This window comes from Bubalus bubalis, chromosome 17 (assembly GCF_019923935.1).
Source record: "Bubalus bubalis isolate 160015118507 breed Murrah chromosome 17, NDDB_SH_1, whole genome shotgun sequence".
Classification (NCBI taxonomy): Eukaryota; Metazoa; Chordata; class Mammalia; order Artiodactyla; family Bovidae; genus Bubalus; species Bubalus bubalis.
In genome coordinates this window covers 56,909,546-56,935,176 of record NC_059173.1, presented here as the reverse complement: position 1 = coordinate 56,935,176, position 25,631 = coordinate 56,909,546, and the positions used below count along the sequence as shown (strand labels likewise).

General features: G+C 39.8%; 1 protein-coding gene across 6 annotated transcripts in view; it reads left to right on the top strand.

Annotated features, from left to right (window-relative positions):
• The window catches only part of INPP4B (inositol polyphosphate-4-phosphatase type II B), a 458,048-nt gene that overhangs the window by 55,916 nt on the left and 376,501 nt on the right, over positions 1 to 25,631 (top strand). For 5 of the 6 annotated variants that reach the window (XM_025267085.3, XM_006053797.4, XM_025267083.3 and 2 more), the window contains exons 4-5: positions 6,463 to 6,581; positions 8,608 to 8,724. In XM_025267085.3, coding sequence (XP_025122870.3) covers positions 6,463 to 6,581; positions 8,608 to 8,724 — 236 coding nt within the window. Of the gene's footprint in view, positions 1 to 6,462; positions 6,582 to 8,607; positions 8,725 to 25,631 lie in introns of those variants that run through there. The other variant, XM_025267089.3, reaches the window with a different exon arrangement.

The window sequence follows — 25,631 nt, the reverse complement described above, 5'->3', positions numbered from 1 at the left end:
ATAAATAAAAATTTTCTGCTTTTTTTGGCTTCTCATTTGGAAGTGCTTCATCAGAAGGGAAATGAACAAGTATAAATGCACATCTGGTTTCACAGAAGGCAGTATATTCATGATAACTATGGTTTCTGAAAATAACAGATGATCCAGTAAGGAGTATACATTTTATTTTGTGTTTATCTATGTGGAAACAAGAAGGTACCAAAATATCACAGATATATAAAATAAATGTATTAACAGAAGAATAAGGTTATATCAAATCAGAACCAACTTGGAATATCTTGAGAATTTAATTACTATAAGAATACTGAATAGATACAATCCAGTTTTGTGTCAGCATATAACTATATTCATATTAATCTTGGTAGGTTGGCTGGTAAAGAATCCATCTGCAATGCAGGAGACCCTGGTTCGATTCCTGGGTCAGGAGGATCTGCTGGAGAAGGGATAGTTTACCCACTCCAGTATTCTTAGGCTTCCCTGGTGGCTCAGCTGGTAAACAATCCACCTGCAATGTGGGAGACCTGGCTTTGGCCCCTGGGTTGAGAAGATCCTCTGGAGAAGGGAACGGCTACCCACTCCAGTATTCTGGCCTGGAAATTCCATGGACTATACAATCCATGGGGTCACAAAGAGTCTATATTCATATTAATCTTAATTGCTGCTGCTGCTAAGTCACTTCAGTCATGTCCGACTCTGTGTGACCCCATAGATGGCAGCGCACCAGGCTCCCCGGTCCCTGGGATTTTCCAGGCAAGAACACTGGAGTGGGTTGCCATTTCCTTCTCCAATGCATGAAAGTGAAAAGTGAAAGGGAAGTTGCTCAGTCGTGTCCAACTCTTCATGACCCCATGGACCGCAACCTACCAGGCTCCTCCTTCCATGGGATTTGCCAGGCAAGAGTACTGGAGTGGGGTGCCATTGCCTTCTTCAAGTCTATCATGACTGGGTAGATAGAAAAGGATAACAATTGGATGTGTTCTCTTATCTATCAGTTCAGTTCAGTCGCTCAGTCGTGTCTGACTGTTTGTGACCCCATGAATCGCAGCACACCAGGCCTCCCTGTCCATCACCAACTCCAGGAGTTCACTCAAACTCATGTCCATTGAGTCGGTGATGCCATCCAGCCATCTCATCCTCTGTCGTCCCCTTCTCCTCCTGTCCCCAATCCCTCCCAGCATCAGGGTCTTTTCTAATGAGTCAACTCGTCGCATGAGGTGGCCAAAGTACTGGAGTTTCAGCTTTAGCATCATTCCTTCCAAAGAAATCCCAGGGCTGATCTCCTTCAGAATGGACTGGTTGGATCTCCTTGCAGTCCAAGGGACTCTCAAGAGTCTTCTCCAACACCACAGTTCAAAAGCTGAATGCTAAAGAATTGAGTAATCTTAATTAAAAAGGACCTATTATGTGCCTAGCATTCTACATATATTACATCATATAATCTTTACAACAACTCTTTGAAATCTGTCCTTTGACTTCTGCTTTACAGTTTAGACAATAGAGGTCGAAAGAGTAATTTATCCAAAGTCACATAATTCCTTAGGCCAGATCCTGTTTCAAATACAATTTTATCCTGAGTTAAAAACAAACAAACAAAAAAAACATGTCTTTATTCTCTATTTGCTCTCCTGTGTGGCTTCTCCTCGAAGCCTAAGCTTCCTTTGGCTAATTTAAGAACAGAATTGTAGAGCTGTGTGCACTCTTGTCAAAGTCCACTCCTCTGCCTGTAGCTGTTGCTTTTTTCTAGAGGGCAGAGGATAAACTCTGCTTGATGCTTAACATTGCTTAACATCTACTTAAAACTGAATGGCAAGAAGAGAGTTGAAATGGAATGGGGCAAGAAAAATGACCTGACTTCACAGAAGAAGGTTCTTAAGGGGAAAGAGACAGTTGCTTGGAGTTGACCTTGAACAGGCACTGCCTCAGTGGCTCAGGCCACTGCCCTTGTGAAAGCCTGTGGCAGGCGCCTCTGATTACCCAGTGCAAGTCTGAGGACAGCTAGGATTTGGCCAGTGCTGCTGAATTCAAAGGCACCTGAACTGACAATTGTGTTCTACTTCAAATGGATAATTTCTGGGACTGAGTTCTCTGAGATGAGTCAGGAGACATTTTTTCAGCTTCCAGCCCCTGTTGGCTAGAATGATAGAACGGATATAGTGACTCAACAGACTTGACGTGATTTAAAAATGATGACTGAATGAAACAAAGTGGATATTTAATAAAGACACACGCACACAAACAAACAAACAGTATTTTGGGGTGGACAGACTATTAATCCAACAAGAACCCAGAAACCCTTGCCCTTTAGCTTCAGGATTCTTGGATAGTAGAGAAATCATAGGAGCAATAGATGATCTGAACTTTCTCCCTAAGAACCTAAGCAGTAGCTTAAGCATGTAGACTGGGGTTGGCAACTTCTGGTCCTTAGGCCAAATTTAGTCACAGATCTATGGATTTAACTTACACAGTGACTGGAATTTCAAGCTTTGGACAAATCCTCAAATGAAGCCACAGTGGGCTTTTATTTCTTCAGGCAATGGATTTGGATGGAGGGCCCTGCTTTTGACACAGCATAGGTTTCCTGTTGCTTGCTGTCTAGCCCTCTCCAGAGATACTGAAGTGCCCTTTGTTTTTATCGCCACACCTCTACCGAGGATTCCCTTCCAGCAGAGTGAGAGCTGTCTGGGCCCTGTACAAACCTGAGCTGGAGACGCCTGTGAGCGTCTCACTCACCAGCGTTGACAGTGCGAAGTGCAGCCTCACGTTGCCAGTCTCTATAGCCAAATTAACAGGAAAAATAGTCACTTCTAGTTCTTTTATTTATTTTTTTTCTAAAGAAAAGTTTAAAAGGGTAAGTTTCTTTTTAAAAAAATAATCATTGCTTTCATATGATTTTTCCTCCCTTTACTTTAAAAAATAAAACAGTTAATTCAGTGGACACAAGCACATTTGAATCCCAAACTATCAACATCTTGTATATTTTAAACATTTTGGACTCTGAGAATGCTTTTAAATAGTCTGGACCAAAACAAAGCCAGTAAAAAGGTAGAAATAAAAGTAAAAATCTAATGATGAATGAATGAATGTTGGCAGAGAGGTATTTACTTGTTGCTACCCTTAGGTTCAAGAATTCTTATGTAAAACAAAACAAATGAAGTAAAACTCCAGAGTGTTCTTTGAGTCCTGTGAATTGAGGAAGGCCATTTATGCAGGTCACTCCCTCCTAGAGTAGAGTTTTGTGTGGGTAAGGGGTAGTATGCTAAGTGTGGCTGGAAAAATAATATGACATTTTTTGATTTCTAAAACCAGATTTTGCAGGCTTCTTTAGTGGATACTGAAAAGTTACTAGGCAGATTATTCTTTACAGTGATCCAATGAGTAACACCTCGGTGAAGCAATTCAACCGCTCATCATTTATCACCCTGCCAGTGGGACAGTTTCAGCATGTTTGGATCCATAGCGTGTATGGGTTTCACTTTGTGAAATGCAATGACTCAGGTACTGGTTTGGTACTTACAAAGAAATATTGGACCTAGTGAGAGCTTTTAAGGAGTGGTCTGAATGTAACTGAGTCCATAAAAACCATTTACAGAAGAATAAAATACTAAGTATTGGTAAATATTGGTATTGATATTTGTAAATGTTAGTATAATGATATTATAAGTAAACTTCATTTCATATAGAAAAGTCCATTCATAAAAAGGACCTAATTTATTCCTTACCTCCACCCCAAGAAATAGATGAAGAAACTGAGCCTCTAAGATTTTGTAACTTAATGGCATATAAGTAGAAAATGAGGAATTTGGGAATACAGCTTAGGAATTCTAACTGATCTCAGGGTCTTTCCCTGATATCTTGCCTCCTAAGATTAGGGAACAGTAAAATCTCTGGTCTGTTGGGAAGGAAAAGAAATGAACAGTCAGGATGTGACTTTTAGTTGTTTTCTAGACCATACTTTAGATTTAAAATATAAAGAAATACAAAGTGCCATTAAGATTATTTTCACTTCATCAGTATTGGAGGTCTGACAATTGGGTTTGATAATTCTGTCAAATTGGGTTTGACACAACATTTGAGTTTAATGGAGATTGTCTTTGTTTTTCTTTAAGAGTCAGTCTGAGAGGTTCTCTGATAAAATTGAGAACAGTCTGTCACTTCTGAGAACTAACCACATCCCACAATCAAGTCTGATAAAAAATCAGAAAAGAAGTAACTTATTTTGAGCCAATGTGATAAGTCCATAAGGTAGAGATGAAGCTACCAGCAGGACGTGGACAAAATGCATGTGTTTGGAACAAACTGGCTCCAGCCTCAAAATCTATGGACAGACATATGTCAGTACCAGTGAATGAAGAGAGAGCTGTACACGGTGAACAGAAAGCCAGGAGAATGAGCGATAAACATTCATTAGGCAAGTAGAGGAAATGATCAAAATAACCACCAAAGAACAGTAAAGTCTTAATCTATCTTTTTTCTCCCTTCCGGTGATATGTTGACATTACTGAAACCTTGCATCAGTATTTTCTAAAACTAGATCTCTTGGGTTAGACAGTAAAGAATTATGGTAGTCGCTCTCCCAAAAAGAGGTCCCATTGTGCGAGAAAGGAATTCAGTATGCCAAGAAAAGAAATGGAACTGTTGGGGTATGATGTAAGAAAACTATGAGAGAGTTCTAGTGTTGTAAATGTGAGTGCTTAATGTTTCTAAGCCTCCAATTCTTAGTACATAAAACTTAAATAATAATTCAAAGCATCATTTTGAGAAATAAAGAGATAATTGGCAAAAAGACTCAAAACTAGTGATGGCTAAATAAACTGTGGCTACTATTTTTCCACACATGCTTTCCTAAGCTTTCTTGTATGGTTAGAGGCATATAGTTTAAATAAGGAAAAAAATATAACAAAAATACCATGCAGGATTTAAAGGATCTCAAAGTTTATCAAGAAGTTAAGAAGTTAAATAATTTGCCCAGCATTGCTTAGCTAGTAGAACTAGCTGAAAACCAGCTCTGTTTCATTCCAAAACTCCTACTTTTTCCCTCTGTCCCATCTGCTTCTGTAAATGAGCTAATTTGTAAGCAAAGAAAAGGTGGTAATTACATTTATAATTTCCTTTGCTTTCAAGTTTAAGCCCTAGTACCTCTGGCCTAGCGAATGAAGGTCTTGTGTACTGCTGAAGAGTAATCATGTAATTTAAATACTTGTGTCCTTCCCTCTTTTTTTCTTGCAATGGTCAGAGGTGTGAGGTGTGGATAGTATAGAGCTCAGCACATGCTCCCCATGAATCTAGGACTGGGGGCTATTTCTCAGTCCCAACCCCAGTGTCAGCCTGCTCCCAGCCACCAGCTCAGCCTAATTTGAACCTTCTCCTCTAGTGAAGGGGTGGTTCAGATGGTAAAGAATCTGCCTGCAATGTGGGAGAGCCAGGGTTGGATCCCTAGGTGGGGAAGATCCCCTAGAGAAGGGTATGGCTACCTACCCCAGTGTTCGGGCCTGGAGAATTCTTTGGACAGAGGAGCCTGGGGGGCTAAGGTCTGTGAGGTAGCAAAGAGTCCAACAGGACTGAGTGACTTAACACTTTCTCTAGAGGGGACACTTTGCATGATACTTAACGATCCAAACACAGGTAGTAAAGTTACTGTTTCAAAGCCAGAAAGGGAAACACCTGAGGAGATAATGGATTTTATGAAAAGGAATATGTTCTGGACTTTTCTTCCCCAAATTGTGGGAATGATATGTGGGTGGAGAAAATATTCAAGTAAATATGGTATGGTGAGGAGCCTCTGTAATATGAGCCTGGTATCTCAAGGGAAAGGTCTTACTGGGTCTGTGGCCCCCTGGAAAGAATTAACCCATCCTGTTTCCACATTTCTGCCTCCCAGGCTTGGCTAGAATCTGGACAGAGGAGCTATTAACCCCTCTTCTTCCTCCTCTGCCCTGTGCCTCAGGCTTGTGTGCACTGAAAGGCAAGCACCCGGCCCTGACTCTAGGACTGCAAGAGTGAACAGATAGTGACTAGATAGGTAAATACCAAGTGTGCCTTCTCACAAGTGAACTAATCCAGCCAGTGTCAATAAGGAGCAGCGTAAAGTTTCCCGGATGTGGCCCCAGTGCGTTTACTTAGTCTAGGGGTGTGAGTTAAAGTCGGGGTTTAATGACTAATTAAAGTCACTCAAAGTCCCTGAGCCGTGTGTGCACAGTCACACAGGAAAGTGAGGATCCCGGGGCAGTGGAGACTCGCAAGAGCTGAGAGTGTGGCCAGTGGAAATGAATTCTCAGTTCAGCTCCGCAGCACGTGACTTCCTATTTCTGTAAGGTACTTCCAAGGGACTTCCTCTAAAATCTGCCCAGAACTCCCAGAAGATTTCATTCAGCGCCGACGCTAAGGTTCCTTCCAACCCGGGACAGAAGTTTTCCCTGAGACACGGTGTTAGTTTCTTTTCTCTTTCTGCTTTGCCATCGGCAGCATGCAAGGATCTCGTGGCTCCTGTCCGTGATCGGAAGCTGAATACACTGGTCCAGATCTCAGTAATCCACCCCGCGGAGCAGGGTCTGACAAGATACTCCAGCACCGAAATTGTTGAGGTGAGCGTGCTGTGTGCCTGCTTTACTCTATCTCTAGGTCGCTGTCTGGATTTGAGCAAACGGCTGAATTACCTTAGATCCTGGCCGACAGCTGTGCTGAGTTACTGTCCTCTGTCATTTAGGAACGCATACCTGCGTTTACTAAGCATGCATTTGTAACTGACCAGGATAAACAAATGGGGAAAGAACTTGCCCTTTTTAAAAAAATTTTATAAAAGAGCTTATTTTTCTTTAGTAAGTAAAAGGAAAATCCCCACTTTGAATCTTTGAATAGAGTACTAAGTAGAGAAAAACTATATATAAAATTTTAATTAAATGGAATGAGCATATCTTTGCAGGGAAAAAAGAGAGTTGTAAATTACCTAGACATGTTTAAAACTGTTTTTGCTCTTCTCATTTTTTTCGGTTTTCTTCAGACTGTCTGTGGAAACTTCGTATTCTCTGCCTTTCGTGTGTGTCTTTTAATTTAAAGTATGGTGCTTTTCAAAGAAAGGTAGATGATTAATTGGAGACACTGTAATGTTTCTAGGCAAAAGGTGTAAATATTACTCATCCAATGAGAGATTTCCTATTTACATTTATTGTTGCTTATATAACATTCAAAATGTGTTGGGAGGAAACTTGTTATTGTGTTGGATCAGATTCAAAAGAGGAAGTGTTTCCCTTTTGATTATTTTGTTCTCATCACACATATTTCACAGCCTTACTGAATGAGGGCTACTTAGTCTCTGGCATTAAAGAAAGTGTCCTCTAAACTCCAAGCTTCACTTTTCTTAGGCTTGGGAGTCCTGTCTATTTTGAAGGTGGAGTTTCTCTGTAGGAGTTTAAGTCGTCTACTCCAGACCAGGCTTGCTAATTGCCGTTGGTGGAATAGATGATTCAGACAAAACTCCACACATTTCACCAATGGGAATGACCAGATCTTACACGTAGCCCTGAATCTGTCCTTGGGAAACTTTTGGTTGCAATGCTGGTATCATTTGTAGTTGTTACATTTGTAGTTAAAGTTGTGGTTGAATAAGCAAAAATAATCTTTTTCATTCGAAGACAACCAAAATTGGAAAATAGTTCATTTATATGAAAACTATTTTCAAGCATTATCCCAACTTCATTATTTTAAAAATATTGTCGATTTAAAATTAATTGTGTATGTTGACACATTGATTTGAATATATATAGCTGTTGTTGATTTTTTTATTCATGTGTGTTCTGCACAGCATCTAACACTGTGCCAAGCCAAAAGCAGTATTAGTTAAATAAAAGGAAGAAAGAATGAATGAATAAATGAAAACTTCAGCTTCCAGAAACTTCCATAAACAACAGGCTTACAGAGCTCTAGCAAACATCTCCATGATATTCAGCACTGTGCATATTTAAATATAGATGCAAAATTTAATGTTGGATGTCAGCTCTCTAAAAATGAATTCTGAGGCATGGAAATACTCTGTGCACTGCATCCTGAGATAGTAATTTCATAGCCCCAAATCCATCATATTTAGTTTCTTTCATTAGTTTTCAAATCAGTCTGAGGAAAAAAAATACAGCTGAACACCTAAAAACGAATGCTATCAGAGTGTGGCTTTCAGTTGAATCATTACAGAAAGGAAATAAATGGACAGCATAAGATTAACAAGTGGTTGAGAAAAGAGCTTCATTTTAATTTGATCAGTCAATATCTCAAGTTATTTGCATAAGTCACAGGTTATATCCATTAAATGTATGCTAAATGTAATGACTGCTGACCGTAACAATGGTTCTGCATGTAATGAAAATAAATTGTTTTTCAAGATTCTTAGCAGCTCTGACAAGGATGCAAGGCATTTACTATCTACAGCTCTATCAGTACTCTGGGGCCCTGGGCCATGTTGTTGCCCATGGGCATTCTTTGGCAATTCAGATCTCTCTTCTAATAGAATCATTTCCTAGAAAAACAAACAGACCCAGACACTCTGTGCATTCTCATGTGTCACCACGGGCTGCAGTTGCTGCCTTACTGAATCAAAGTTGTCTGCTTCTGCTGTTACAGGGAACAAGAGACCCACTGTTCCTGACTGGTGTCACATTCCCATCTGAGTATCCCATCTATGAGGAGACCAAAATAAAGCTAACAGTCTATGATGTCAAGGATAAGTCTCATGACACCGTAAGTACTTGAACTTAATTTCTTTCTTTGGGAGAAGAAATAGGCTTTTCCAAACCGTCGGATTTGTGATATAACTGGCATTTTTCAAAGAGGTGCTTTGTGCTGTGTTTATGCTTGTCTTATGTTTATGGTTTGCTGGGATTTTTTTTTTTTTTTTAATTCTTTTGGCTTCCTGCCACACTGGCAATTGGTTAGGAGCAAAAGCTTTCAGAACAGTTTTTTCTTCTTTTTCAGGGAGGCTGGCTTGATGTGTTAGTTTATATTTTGTTGTTGCTGCTTTAAGTGTTGTTGAAGAAGTAACATTGTGGGCAGAAAGCAAATGGAAGAGATTAAATAATACGTCAAAACTTTCTAATATTGCCATTATTCTAAAATGAGATTGATAGTGTTCTGCTTTCACAATCTATTATTTTATGTGTAACCCTAACTCCCTCTATTCTTCTGATGTTGTTCGTGGCACCAAAGTAAACAGAGGAGGAAGTAACTGTCAGCACTAGGCAGAATTGGCCTCCTTACAGGAAGGTCATGTCAGGTCCTGATGGTCTTTTGTTCTAGGTTCTAGGTTCTCTAGTTTTCCTACAGGGCCTGAATTTTCCTCCTCTTGAATCAGTGGGTTCAAGTGAGACCATTAGGTACCCAGGCACTCTCACCGGAGGCCACTCTGAAAATTTCAGGACAGGAGAGAATGCCGTCTGTAGGTATTAGGAAGGCGATGGTTTAACGGGAGCCCTTTTCTTTAAATCTTTCCTATGAGAATGAGTGTTTATCTGTTTTCAAGGCTTGGAAGTAGGGAGCCGTGGGAGTATTGATGATCCACAATGAAATATAAGTCAGGAAACACTTTGAAGGCAGGTAGACCAGTAGGTTCTGGGAGCATTCTGCTTGAAGCTGACAGGTGCTGCTGGGCTTGGAGAGTCACTCGTAAATGGTTGAGGGGAAGTGCAGCTTTCATTTCTGCCCTCACTAGGCATTTCTGTCTTGCTCATGAGTCTTTTGTTCTTTACCACAAAGTATATAGCATAGGTAGATGGTGGGGATATGTCATAGAGAAAAAAAAATTCTGTCTTGAAGGCCTTTCTACTCATCTTCGACCTAGAAAAGTTCATGTCTTTGAATATGCAGAAGAAATGCCCAGTGAAACGCACAGCACGTGTGTGGTAAAGAAACAGTGATGGCCGTCAGGTAGAGCTGTCAAGGCAGACTGTCTGGTTCCCGTTCTGCTCACTGGCTTTGTGACTCTGGGAGAGTTGATCCTCGTTTCTGTTTACCTGGGGGAGCAGTGTTGTAGAGATTAAATAAGTTAATACATGTAAAATATGTGGAAGAACAACTGCTACAGAGCAGTAATTGCAAGCTTAATTGCTGTAGTTATTGTTTTGGCTGCTGTCTCGTGTTTCTCATAAATAGTAAAAATCAAAGAAAGGAATATTAACCAAAGTTTTATCCCATTTACTAACTGTGTTTTTCTAAGTAATCATACATTTATTATTTCTGATCAAAAGAAAAAGATAAAAATATGTTAAGAGACAATCATTGGGGTTAAAGCTGGCAACTAAAAAGGTTTTGTTTTGAAGTTTTGTTCTTTTCTTTTCTCTTTCTATGCCCTTTCCTTGATTTTTGAAGTGACATGGAAAAGGAATAGACTGTGATTGGGAGAGCTGGGCCCAAGATTACGCACAAAGCCTACAGCATGACTTTTTTTTTTTTTTTTTTTTTTTGTCTTCTGCCAAGGAGAGAGGGAAATGGGGGAACAAAAGCATAAAATTGGGGAAAAGGGGGATTTGGTTCAAATGAAAAGTAGGAAGAGGTGGCACAATTGTGCAGAGAAGTAATGAGCAGGGATGTGATCAGGGTGACGGGAAAGTAGAGCGGAAACTCTGGGATTTTATGTTTTTTCTGAGTACATGATCAAATTCAGTGCTCCCAAAGTCCCAAGGTGTAGACAGGGTGAAGAATATGGAAGGGCCAGAGGTATAGAAACACTATGCTACAGAGATGAAAATGTTGAGTTCTTGGGCTGGTTAAGTCCTTAGGAACAGCAGAGTTAGAAATATTAAATACCAAAGGTGTTTCTAGCCCCTTCACTCTGTCTCATTTAAAATGTTATGTATATTAATGCTCTAGGGATAGATAATTAGCTTACTCATTAAGTATGCTTTTTTTGGCTTTTATCTGGAAACCTATTAATTAGAGTCTTTTAGAGATTTTCTTCCTTGATCTAGAGGTGTTATCACATAAAAGTATTGAATGAACTGGAATCCCTGCTGTGAAATAAGACTTGTGAAATTTGAACATACTTAAGAAATGCAACCAGCTTTCATTTATGAAATGCTGTTAATTAAAGCATAACTTCTTCCTTAAAATAACTAACAATTAGTTCTAGTGATGGAAGTGTAAATAGAAACACAGTCCATTAATATGCTAATAGTCTCCATGTATGTGTAATCCTTATCCTGGCACCTTTCTTCTTCTTTTTTTTTAATTGGAGTATAGTGGTGAAACCCACCTGCCAATGCAGGAGACATAAGAGATGCTGGTTTGATCCCTGGGTCAGGAAGATCTCCTGGAGGAGGGCATGGCAACCCACCCCAGTATTCTTGCCTGGAAAATCGCATGGATCGAGGAGCCTGGCAGGCTTCCATCCATAGGGTTGCAAAGAGTTGGACGTGATTGAAGAGACTTAGCATGCACACATAGTTGATACAAAATGTTGTTAGTTTCTACTGTACAACAAAGTGAGTCTGTTTTTTATATATATATATATATATATATACACACACACACACACACACACTCTTTGAGTTTGTTTTCTTTCCCTGTATAGGCCATTACAGAGTATTGAGTAGAGTTCTTGTGTTGTACAGTAGGTCTTTATTATCTATTTTATACACAGTAGTGTATATATGACAATCTCAGTCTCCCAATTTATCCCTCCACCCCTCTCCTCCATAACTTAAGTTTATTTTCCACATCTGTGTCTCTATTTCTGTTTTGTAAAAAAATAAAAATTCATTTGTACCATTTTTTTTAGATTCTGCATATAAATGATATCATATGATATTTGTCTTTCTCTGTCTGAATTCACTCAGTATGATAGCATCTAGGTCCATCCATGTTGCTGCAGATGACATTATTTCATCTTTTAAATAGCTGGGGCCCTTTTTCTTATTTAAGTTTCTGTTGTTGTTCTTTGTTGTTTTATTATGGAAGTGAATACAGAATTGGAGAAGGTAGCAAGTGAATTTAAAGTATGGTTTAGATTAGGGGCATTTATGACCCTAAATGTCAGGATGACCAGACATCCTGGAATGTGAATTCAAGTGGGCCTTAGAAAGCATCACTACGAACAAAGCTAGTGGAGGTGATGGAATTCCAGTTGAACTATTCCAAATCCTGAAAGATGATGCTGTGAAAGTGCTATACTCAATATTCCAGCAAATTTGGAAAACTCAGCAGTGGCCACAGGACTGGAAAAGGTCAGTTTTCATTTCAATCCCAAAGAAAGGCAATGCCAAAGAATGCTCAAACTACTGCACAATTGCACTCATCTCACATGCTAGTAAAGTAATGCTCAAAATTCTCCAAGCCAGGCTTCAGCAATATGTGGACGGTGAACTGCCTGATGTTCAAGCTGGTTTTAGAAAAGGCAGAGGAACCAGAGATCAAATTGCCAACATCCGCTGGATCATGGAAAAAGGAAGAGAGTTCCAGAAAAACATCTATTTCTGCTTTATTGACTATGCCAAAGCCTTTGACTGTGTGGATCACAATAAACTGTGGGAAATTCTGAAAGAGATGGGAATACCAGACCACCTGACCTGCCTCTTGAGAAACCTGTATGCAGTTCAGGAAGCAACAGCTAGAACTGGACATGGAACAACAGACTGATTCCAAATAGGAAAAGGAGTCCGTCAAGGCTGTATATTGTCACCCTGCTTATTTAACTTCTATGCAGAGTACATCATGAGAAATGCTGGACTGGAAGAAACACAAGCTGCAATCAAGATTGCCGGGAGAAATATCAATAACCTCAGATATGCAGATGACACCACCCTTATGGCAGAAAGTGAAGAGGAACTAAAAAACCTCTTGATGAAAGTGAAAGTGGAGAGTGAGAAAGTTGGCTTAAAGCTCAACATTCAGAAAACGAAGATCACGGCATCCGGTCCCACCACTTCATGGGAAATAGATTGGGAAACAGTGGAAACAGTGTCAGACTTTACTTTTCTGGGCTCCAAAATCACTGCAGATGGTGACTGCAGCCATGAAATTAAAAGAGGCTTACTCCTTGGAAGGAAAGTTATGACCAACCTAGATAGCATATTGAAAAGCAGAGACATTACTTTGCCCACAAAGGTCCGTCTAGTCAAGGCTATGGTTTTTCCTATGGTCATGTATGGATGTGAGAGTTGGACTGTGAAGAAGGCTGAGCGCCGAAGAGTTGATGCTTTTGAACTGTGGTGTTGGAGAAGACTCTTGAGAGTCCCTTGGACTGCAAGGAGATCCAACCAGTCCATTCTGAAGGAGATCAGCCCTGGGATTTCTTTGGAAGGAATGATGCTAAAGCTGAAACTCCAGTACTTTAGCCATCTCATGCGAAGAGTTGACTCATTGGAAAAGACTCTGATGCTGGGAGGGATTGGAGGCAGGAGGAGAAGGGGACGACAGAGGATGAGATGGCTGGATGGCATCTCTGACTCGATGGACGTGAGTCTCAATGAACTCCGGGAGTTGGTGATGGACAGGGAGGCCTGGCGTGCTGCGATTCATGGGGTCGCAAAGAGTCAGACACGACTGAGTGACTGATCTGACCTGATGACCCTAAATATTTTAAGATCATAGTACTTTTAAGGGCTATGAACTGAGATTATGAATGTCTATGTATTTTGGAAAATCAACAAATAATGTGCATGTATTTAAAAGTTGGTTTAAATATTTGATTCCAGTAAACCACTCATCGTATTAGGACAGGACAATGAGATGTTCTTTACTTGCTGAATATCAATTAATTGAGTCAGCTAACTAAATTCCTTGTCTTTTTCTATTGAATTCATTATTGCTTGAAATTAACCAGTCAAATAGACTTGTTACTTTACAATCTCATGTTTGTTTACATACATATTACTATTAGAAGTTTTTAAAGAGATAATGACATTTTATCTGTGCCCTTGATGTGGCTATTATCCTAACAAGACCAAGTAGTTATAATTAATAACTACTTGGTCTTGTTAGGTTCTTTGAACATAAGATTATCTCTCATAATAACTTCAGCAGAAATGCAATCAGTCATTGTAAAGAATGAGAAGAGTCTGTTGATTCATAATGACTCTTGTTTTCTCCTGCCACATCCTTCGTCCTTCCCATTCATATCAATCAATCTCCCTCTGCAGCAGATGGATGGATAATGCTTGGCAGGTAGGGGCTCAGGGAAGGGGGAACGTGGATTCATTATTAGAATTAGAGTCACCTTTTTGATATTTGCCTTACCATAAGGAAATTATCTAGGGCTTCCTTGGTGGCTTAGCAGTAAAAAAAAAAAAAAAAATCTGCCTGTCAGTGCAGGATATGTGGGTTTAATCCCTGGGTTGGGAAGATCCCCTGGAGAAGAAAATGGCAACCCACTCCAGGAGTCTTGCCTGGAAAATCCTGTAGACAGAGGAGCCTGGCGGGCTACAGTCCATGGAGTCCCAAAAGAATCAGACACGATTTAGTCACTAACACTCTTAAGGATTGAAATTGAAGCCCATGGCTAAAGTATGAGAGCCTAAGCTCTAACAGTGAAGTTGATGTCTTCTGGGTATACACTGGTTGTATGCTCTATTTTAGCAGTCTGCAAACTGAAACAAGACAGACAAAAGTGTTTTTAGCACATCATTTACAGTGTTCAGCCCCAGGGAATCAAGCTGGGAATCTGGGTCTTTCATATGTTATAGCAAAACTCAGGAAGGAGAAATTTATGAATGAAAAGAATATCACCATTCAACTTTTCCCTCTTTCCCTTTTCTCCCAAGCAACACAGTGTTTTGGAAAGTACTGAACAAGGTTCTTTTAATACCCAGCTGAGGACCTCCATCTTTCTATAAACACCTGATTAGGTCACAAAGCTGTTTTTGTCCATGGTAGAAATTTAAACTGCTAATGTATTTTGCAGGAGGGTCCATTGACTTCACTCCTTTAGCTCTAGAGTTACTAAATGTTTGCTTTCTCTCTAGATTGCTAGATGTTTAGCTTGTAGAACAAAGTCCCATGTTCAAGAGACACTGAACACGTCTCAGGTGAGGACATGTGTCCTAAGACTTTTTTTTTTATCACCTTTCACTGACAACTCCCTATTTGTACCTTTCAAAAAATATGACCTTATCTAAATTGGATACTAATTTATTGTATTTTGTGTGTTATATGTACAAATAAGTTTAGTTCTAGTACACTTCCCTAGGCAGAATTATCCAGTTCAGTTTTTATGTTTTTCAATCGAAAATAAAACCATTTTCTATTTAATATACTTTGACTTGGCTTGATTTTCTCCACTGGCTTCTTACAAGTTCTATGTCTAACTGTACTTATTGAGATAAAGTTTGTGGCTGTCCTTCTCTACCTGGAAGATATGGTGCACTGGGTAAGAAAAAAAATTAAGATTATTGATCATTAAATATATACCAAGTGCTATGTTTAGTTTTTAGCTTCTTCCTTAAGCTCCATAAAACTTCTTTGAGGGAAGTATCAGTATGTCCAGTTTAGAAGTGAACAAATTGGGATTCTGAAAATATAAGTAGGTCAAGTGAAAGATGTAGATGATTCCATGCTACATTATGGAACATACATAGTTGATAGGATTTCTACCATTTTTCACTCCCACAATATGATACTTTTTACTTCAACTGATAACTTTAGAAGCATTCTTCATTTTGGAGCCTAAAATTTGATTGAGAAAAAAGTCAGTATTCAAATACAGGATTAAAAACTTATATCCAAACATTTTAAGCACTTAAGTACGTATAACTAAGTGCAGATGTCTGGAAAACTTCTAATGGAGTAACAAGCTACTGCTCATGGAAAAAAAAAAATAGCGCTATTGCTTGTTTTGAAATGCCTAGATTTGTGTCTCCGGAGAAGGCAGTGGCACCCCACTCCAGTACTCTTGCCTGGAAAATCCCATGGACCGAGGAGTGGGTGGGCTGCAGTCCATGGGGTCGCTAAGAGTCAGACACGACTGAGCGACTTCACTTTCACTCTTCACTTTCATGCATTGGAGAAGGAAATGGCGACCCACTTCAGTGTTCTTGCCTGGAGAATCCCAGGGATGGGGGAGCCTGGTGGGCTGCCGTCCATGGGGTCTCACAGAGTCGGACACGACTGAAGCGACTTAGCAGTAGCAGCAGATTTGTGTCTCAGCTTTTGCTTTTGTCGCCCTAGCCTTGTTCTTTCCTTTTCTTTTATGGGTGCTATGTGGTCTTCTCAACCTCTTCATTCACTCAGCCTTGGCCTTTTGGAATACTCACCTTTATGTTTTGTTTCATTTTTTTTTAGTGATTTAAAATAATTATTAATTAATTTACTTTTGGTTATGTTGGGTCTTATTTGTGGCACCCAGGCTCAGTACTTGCAGCACAGAGACTTAGCTGCCCCGTGGCATGTGGGATCTTCGCTCCCTGACCAGAGATTGAACCTGCACCCCCTGCTCTGGAAGGCAGATTCTTAATCACTGGACCAGCAGGGACGGCCTTCCCCTTAAGTTTGGCAGAGTTCACAAGAGGAGTTACCTATTCCTTATGAAAGTAAGCGTTCCAACATGTTGCCATCATTAATAAATACTTTTTCTTCCTTTCTGCCTGTTGATAAGTGGATTATATTTACAAAGAGCATATTTATATTTCACTGAAGTGCAATTTACACATAGTAAAATGGACAGACCTTAAGCATTCAGTTTGGTGAGTTTGACAATGCAGATGACCATGTGGCCTTTACTCAAGGCAAGATGCAAAACTCATTCCACAGGCTTCCCTTGCGTCCTTCTGCAGTTAGCTACCACCACCTCCCTGATCCTGAGGCAATCCCTTTCCCGTATCTACCAACATAGATTTGTTTTGCTTGTTAAAATGTTTGTGAATGAAATCACATAGTATGTGGTCTCTTGTATCTGGTGTTTTTTGCTCAGCATGTTTTTGAGATTCATTCATGTTCCTCAGTGAGTTGCTAACTGAATGATATTCTATTGTAGTGATATGCCACAATTTATTTATTCATTCTCATATTGATAGACATTTATTTGCTTCCAGCTTTTTAATAACAATGACGATGAACATTTGGGTGCAAGTATTTGCATGAACGTGGGCTTTTATTTTTAGAGGTAAATACTGAGGAGCATAATAGTTATATTGTGGGTCAGGTACATGTTTAACTTGTCTAGAAACTACTTTTCAGAATTATTTGCAATTTTATTCTCCTACTCTTAGTAATGCATGAGAGTAATTACTAATTACCAACAATGGTGCTGTCAATCTTTCACATAGCATTCTAGTGGAATGAAGTGGTAGCTCATTGTGGCCTTAATTTTCATTTTCCTGATGACTAATTATGCTGAGCACCTTTTCCTATGCTTATTGGCCACTCATCTTTTTTTTTAAAAAGCACGAACTTTCTGTTCAAGTCTTTTGCCTATGTAAAAAAAAAAAAAGGTGGTTTTCTTTTTATTGTTGATTTTTAAAAATTCTTCATATTTTGTGGATACAGGTGTTTTTGTTGAATATGTGTTACAGTTTTTTTGTTAGTCTTTGTCCTGCCTAATAATTTCCTTGATGTATTTTTTCATCAGAAATTTAAAATCCTTATTAAGTCTGCTTTTTCAATATTTTTATTTATAGTAAGTATCCTGCCCTAAGAAATCTCCCTAACCTCAGGCCAGGAGACTATTCTCCAGTGTTTTCCTCCGAAATATTTTATAGTTCTAGCCTTTACATTTATAATAGGTTTAAGCTTCATCACAAATTATTTTTTGTAATAAATAGGAATAAGGTAAGGATTAAAGTTATTTTCTCCTATGTAGATACCTAGTTATTTCAGCATTTATTAAAGATGCTTTTTTCTCCACTGAATTTAGTTGGTGCCTTGACTGGAAAGTCAGTGTCTACTAATATATGTGGGTCTGTTTCTGGATGCTCTGTTCTGTTCCATTGATCTATTTGTCTAGCTGTATGCCAATGACATGATTATTGTTGCTTCGTAGTAAGTCCTGAAATCTGGTAATTTAAATTCTTTATCATTACCAGCTTGTTGTTTTTATTGAAGTTGTTGTTTTTGTCAATTCGAAAGCCTTTTATCTTTCCGTGTAAATTTTATTACAGCTTGTCACTTGCATTAAAACACCTTTTGAGATTTTTATTTGAATTGTATTGAATACATAGATCAGTTTGGAGAAATGGAAAAGTGTTAGTCACTTAGTCATGTTTGACACTTTGTGACCCAATGGACTGTAGCCTGCCAGGCTTCACTGTCTGTAGGATTCTCCTGGCAAAAATACTGGAGTGGGTTGCCATTTCCTTCTCCGGGGATCTTCCCAACCCAGGGATTGAACCCAGGTCTCCTGCATTACAGGCGGATTCTTTACAGTCTGAGCCAACAGGGAAGTGGGGGAGAAATGGACATCTTAAAAATATTGAGTCTATTGATCTATAACTATGGTATGGATATCATTCCATTTATTTAGGACTTTAAACTTGTATCAGCAATATATTTGTGCTCAGTATACAAGACATAATATTTTTAGACTTATTTCTAGGTTTATGACTTTTATGATAAAATGATACAAGGTATCATTTTAAAAGTATAGTTTTAATTGTCATTTGCTAATAGGTAGAGATATAATCATTCCTATGTATTGACCTTGTATCCAAGGCTGCAGCCTTGTGAAATTCACATATTCTAAAGGATTTTTTTCATGGATTCTATAGAGTTTCGTAAAACACACAGTCATGTTATCTGTGAATAATGAAAGATTGGTGTTTCCCTTTCCAGTCATTGTGCGTTTTATCTTTCTCTGTTGTGCTAACTAGTTAAGACATTTAGTACAGTATTGATAGAGGTGGTAACAGTGGAAATCCTGGTTTTGTTCCCAGACTTAAGGGGAAAGTGTTTAATAAATCACCATTAAGTATGATATTGTCTTAAACTATTAGTCGCTCAGTTGTGTCTGACTCTTTGCCACCCCATGGACTGTAGCCCTCCAGCCTCCCCTGTCCATTGAATTCTCCAGGCAAGAATACTAGAATGGGTAGCCATTCCCTTCTTCAAGGGATCTTCCTGACCCAGGGATTGAACCTGCATCTCCTGCACTGCAGGTGGATTCTTTACTGTCTCAGCCACCAGGGAATTTGTTTCCAAACTTAATAAATCACCATTAACTGTGATCTTAACTGTAGTTTATTCACAGATGCCTTTTGGTCAGATTGTGGAATTTCTCTTCTATCAATAATTTTCTGTGAGTTTTTATCATGAATGTATTGGATTGAGTCAATTTTTTTTTTTCTTGGTGTGTGTGTTGAGATGCTGAAATGTTTTTCTTATTCTGTTAGTGTAGTGAAATACTTAATTTTTGTATGTTAAACCAATCTTAGATTCCTGGAGCAATTTTTTTTTTCTTTAATTCACTGTTCTATTTCTTTGCCAAACTTCATTCTAATACGTGGGGGAATCCACCCTTGCCTTGGAGAAAGTTCTGTGTACTTTAGCACTGAATCGCTCTCTTTTTTCTTTTTAAAGATTTTTTGATGTGGACCATTTTAAAAACCTTTATTGGATTTGTTACAGTATTCCTTCTGTCTTACGTTTTGGCTCTTTGGCTGCAAGACATGTTGGATCTTAGCTGCCTGACCAGGAATTAAACCTGCATCCCCTGCATTGGGAGGCAAAGTCTTAATCACTGGACCACCAGGGAAGTCCCTCTGTCTGCTCTCTTTCCTCAGCCCTTCATTGGACTACCCTCCTGCATTATATGTCCCATGGGAAAAAGTAGGTGGATGGGTGAGACTCAGGCTGTGGCTAGGGCTCTTAGGGATTCCGATTTCTCATACCAGGTCACATGTGCTCATTAAAAGTTCATGACAAGTTCAGCTGGTTTCTATGGAAGATCTTATTTTTCCTGCTGCTCAGCTATCGGTGACACCAGCCCTGGACGTGACTTTCTCTATGAAAGGTCCCTCATCATCTGGATTTCATTTCATTTTGGTTTGTTTATATCCTCGGTTTTCTGTTGCATTTAATAAAACCTCTGATTTAGTGACTTATCTGACTTCTCAGTGTAACAATGGGAGTGACAATCTTGCAACTTTTTGCCTCTTAACCAGAAGCAGAAGTGCTGCTGGTGCAACTTCTTCCCATCCGCATTTAGGCTTCTCTCCGTATATCTGCATTTCTACCTCTGTCTTTAATTTCCTCTTCTCTGTAGTTTACATACCAAGTGCATTTCATTCTGTGCTGCTCTTTACATTGTTTTTCCTTTTCTCAAATATTCCAGTTCTTTCTTTGTGCCACTATCTTCTGCATGGGCATGGTACTTGTTCTGTATCATCTGTTCAGAGATTTTGTTGTTTTTTTTTTTTAATTGTGACAATAGAAAAAAGGATATTCATCAATATGTCTTCACTTTCCAGAAGAAAATGTTGTTTGCATGGAGAAGCCTGACCCTTTGAGAATAAAATAGAAAATGAATTTACTCATGAAACAAAACAAGCTTCTTACAAAGTTTTGGGGTCCATAGAAGGATGACTGCTTGACTATGAAATAGCCACATCCTTATTTTATGAAGGCCAGCAAAACCGTTGTTTCAGTATTTTCACCATTGGCTGTCTTCAGATGTGTAAGTTATGGAAACATTGTTGAACTCAGCCTAAAAAAGAAAATAACCAAAACTGGGATTAATTTGCTTTTTTTCCAGTTGAAGTAGAAATGGTTAGTTAAGGCTTTTTCCCATTCTCTTTCCCAAGTCAGGCAACTATATTCATGTTGATCACAAAGCATAATCCACCCTGTGTTCCCTAATGGAATGCTGAGATTAGTGGAGTAGTAATCCTTGTGAGATTTAGAGAGTTCTTCCAAGTTTAGAAGTAGGGTCAAAAATTTAAGCCAAGTATTTTAAGAGGTGGCCCTCAGAAAAATAAATCCACATGACCAAGAAACATAAAACAGTATTCTATTGTCCTGTACACAAAATCAAAGGAGCAGTGTGATCATCAGTCTTTGCTTATAAACTGGCAAAAAATTTAAAGAGCATTGCTGGAAGGGTGTGGGAACAGTGCCCTTTTTACAGTGTTAATTGAATGCAAAACTTTCAGATTGAATCAGATCAGATCGGTCGCTCAGTTGTGTCTGACTCTTTGTGACCCCATGAATTGCAGCACGCCAGGCCTCCCTGTCCATCACCAACTCCCGGAGTTCACTGAGACTCACATCCATCGAGTCAGTGATGCCATCCAGCCACCTCATCCTCTGTCGTCCCCTTCTCCTCCTGCCCCCAATCCCTCCCAGCATCAGTCTTTTCCAATGAGTCAACTCTTCTCATGAGATGGCCAAAGTACTGGAGTTTCAGCTTCAGCATCATTCCTTCCAAAGAAATCCCAGGGCTGATCTCCTTCAGAATGGACTGGTTGGATCTCCTTGCAGTCCAAGGGACTCTCAAGAGTCTTCTCCAACACCACAGTTCAAAAGCATCGATTCTTCAGCGCTCAGCCTTCTTCACAGTCCAACTCTCACATCCATACATGACCACAGGAAAAACCATAGCCTTGACTAGACGGACCTTTGTTGGCAAAGTAATGTCTCTGCTTTTCAATATGCTGTCTAGGTTGGTCATAACTTTCCTTCCAAGGAGTAAGCCTCTTTTAATTTCATGGCTGCAGTCACTATCTACAGTGATTTTGGAGCCCAGAAAAATAAAGTCTGACACTGTTTCCCCATCTATTTCCCATGAAGTGATGGGACTGGATGCCATGATCTTCATTTTCTGAATGTTGAGCTTTAAGCCAACTTGTTCACTCTCCACTTTCACTTTCATCGAGAGGTTTTTTAGTTCCTCTTCACTTTCTGCCATAAGGGTGGTGTCATCTGCATATCAGAGGTTATTGATATTTCTCCCGGCAATCTTGATTGCAGCTTGTGTTTCTTCCAGTCCAGCGTTTCTCATGATGTACTCTGCATATAAGTTAAATAAGCAGGGTGACAATATACAGCCTTGACGTACTCCTTTTCCTATTTGGAACCAGTCTGTTGTTCCATGTCCAGTTCTAACTGTTGCTTCCTGACCTGCATACAGATTTCTCAAGAGGCAGGTCAGGTGGTCTGGTATTCCCATCTCTTTCAGAATTTCCCACAGTTTATTGTGATCCACACAGTCAAAGGCTTTGGCATAGTCAATAAAGCAGAAATAGATGTTTTTCTGGAACTCTCTTGCTTTTTCCATGATCCAGTGGATGTTGGCAATTTGATCTCTGGTTCCTCTGCCTTTTCTAAAACCAGCTTGAACATCAGGCAGTTCACCGTTCACATATTGCTGAAGCCTGGCTTGGAGAATTTTGAGCATTACTTTACTAGCGTGTGAGATGAGTGCAATTGTGTGGTAGTTTGAGCATTCTTTGGCATTGCCTTTCTTTGGGATTGGAATGAAAACTGACCCTTTCCAGTCCTGTGGCCACTGCTGAGTTTTCCAAATTTGCTGGCATATTGAGTGCAGCACTTTCACAGCATCATCTTTCAGGATTTGAAATAGCTCAACTGGAATTCCATCACCTCCACTAGCTTTGTTCGTAGTGATGCTTTCTAAGGCCCACTTGACTTCACATTCCAGGATGTCTGGCTCTAGGTCAGTAATCACACCATTGTGATTATTTGGGTCGTGAAGCTCTTTTTTGTATAGTTCTTCTGTGTATTTTTGCCATCTCTTCTTAATATCTTCTGCTTCTGTTAGGTCCATACCATTTCTGTCCTTTATTGAGCCCATCTTTGCATGAAATGTTCCTTTAGTATCTCTGATTTTCTTGAAGAGATCTCTAGTCTTTCCCATTCTGTTGTTTTCCACTATTTCTTTGCATTGATTGCTGAAGAAGGCTTTCTTATCTCTTCTTGCTATTCTTTGGAACTCTTCATTCAGATGCTTCTATCTTTTCTTTTCTCCTTTGCTTTTCGCTTCTCTTCTTTTCACAGGTATTTGTAAGGCCTCCCCAGACAGCCATTTTGCTTTTTTGCATTTCTTTTCCATGGGGATGGTCTTGATTCCTGTCTCCTGTACAATGTCACAAACCTCATTCCATAGTTCATCAGGCACTCTATCTATCAGATCTAGGCCCTTAAATCTATTTCTCACTTCCACTGTATAATCATAAGGGATTTGATTTAGGTCATACCTGAATGGTCTAGTGGTTTTCCCTACTTTCTTCAATTTAAGTCTGAATTTGGCAATAAGGAGTTCATGGTCTGAGCCACAGTCAGCTCCTGGTCTTGTTTTTGCTGACTGTATAGAGCTTCTCCATCTTTGGCTGCAAAGAATATAATCAATCTGATTTTGGTGTTGACCATCTGGTGATGTCCATGTATAGAGTCTTCTCTTGTGTTGTTGGAAGAGGGTGTTTGTTATGACCAGTGCATTTTCTTGGCAAAATTCTATTAGTCTTTGCCCTGCTTCATTCCGTATTCCAAGGCCAAATTTGCCTGTTACTCCTGGTGTTTCTTGACTTCCTACTTTTGCATTCCAGTCCCCTATAATGAAAAGGACATCTTTTTGGGGTGTTAGTTCTAAAAGGTCTTGGAGGTCTTCATAGAAGCGTTCAACTTCAGCTTCTTCAGCGTTACTGGTTGGGGCATAGACTTGGATTACTGTGATATTGAATGGTTTGCCTTGGAAACGAACAGAGATCATTCTGTCATTTTTGAGATTGAATCCAAGTACTGCATTTCGGACTCTTTTGTTGACTATGATGGCCACTCCATTTCTTCTGAGTGATTCCTGCCCGCAGTAGTAGATATAATGGTCATCTGAGTTAAATTCACCCATTCCAGTCCATTTCAGTTCACTGATTCCTAGAATGTCGACATTCACTCTTGCCATCTCTTGTTTGACCACTTCCAATTTGTCTTGATTCATGGACCTGACATTCCAGGTTCCTATGCAATATTGCTCTTTACAGCATTGGACCTTGCTTCTATCACCAGTCACATCCACAGCTGGGTATTGTTTTTGCTTTGGCTCCATCCCTTCATTCTTTCTGGAGTTATTTCTCCACTGATCTCCTGTAGCATATTGGGCACCTACTGACCTGGGGAGTTCCTCTTTTAGTATCCTATCATTTTGCCTTTTCTTACTGTTCATGGGGTTCTCAAGGCAAGAATACTGAAGTGTTTTGCCATTCCCTGCAAAACTTTACAACCTAAAAAAAAATCTGCCAGCATCTATGCAAATGAAAGGTTAATGTCCACTTTGATTTAGCAATTTTACTCTTAGCTCTCCACCTTAAAGATACAAAACTACCAGTACTTAAGGATATATGGAGAAGAATGTTTGAACATTGCTGATAATAGTGAAAAATAAGAAAGTGTGAATAAATTCTGGTATGCCCAAACTAGGGATATTATGAAGCCTTAGGGGAAAAAATGATTAGTTACTTAGATCTCTAAGAGCGGACTAGGCAGGAGATCCATGAGGCGTTGCATACTTGGGAAAAGCAAGATGCAGAAAATGGTAATATAATTCCATTTTTTTAAAATGAATAATAGAAAATGCCTTTATATATGTATATATATTGTGTTTATAGTTAAGCAATATATAACTGTAAATGAATGTCATGAGTATATCAGAGAAGGCAATGGTAACCCACTCCAGTACTCTTGCTTGGAAAATCCCATGGACGGAGGGGCCTGTTAGGCTGTATTCCATGGGGTCCCTAGAGTCGGACACGACTGTGCAACTTCCTTTCACTTTTCACTTTCATGCATTGGAGAAAGAAATGGCAACCCACTCCAGTGTTCTTGCCTGGAGAACCCCAGGGACGGAGAGCCTGGTGGGCTGCTGTCTATGGGTCGCACAGAGTCAGATATGACTGAAGCGACTTAGCAGCAGCAGCAGCAGCAGTCATTTGTATTACTTCCATGCAGAATACATTGTTCTCAGAGAAATGTCACTTTTGCATCCTGAAGTTTCAAAACAGGAGGGCTGCCGGTAGCCTGCGTGGGAGGAAACTGCCAGGAACAAGTGGCCACCTAGAGAAATGCTGGCGGGTGCTGGGGGAGATAGTGGACCTGAGGGACCTATTGTCAGGGGGACAGTCTGTAGGGAATGAGGGCAGCAGCTGAAACCCTCATCAGGCCAATCAGAGCAGAAGAGGAAGAAGAGGGCCATCATTTTCATTACTTGATGAGGTTCTGGGAACTCCCTGAAATAACTAGGGGAACTTGTAGGGGACTCAAGGACCTGAGGTGGCAAGTGGGAGCTCCACCTTCTTATGCCGTTGTAGTCAGCAAACTGGATAATGAAATCATGCTTCCAAACAGATCTAGGAACACTTATTTGTCTGTCTGTCCATCCATCTATTTATTTACTTATTTATTTATTTTACCTGCTGCTGCCTGTCAAATGATCTGATAACTGACCACTGGGATTTGTGAGCCTAATTTGCACCCTAAACTGAGAGAGAGTTTATTTCTGCTTGCCTTTATTTCCCTCTGAATACTGACCTCATTCTGATCGTTTTCAGGCAGTTGTGGTTTGTTACCATTTGTCCAGTAACTTATGCTGTGAGCGCCTGGCTGGCTAGCTTTGTCTCGTTCATGCAACAGCCTTCTTGGCACAGCTGTGGGGCAGGTGGAAGCTTAGGGAACATTCTCTCTGATGGGGCTGATCCCTGCACAGCCCAGCGTGGGCCCTGAGG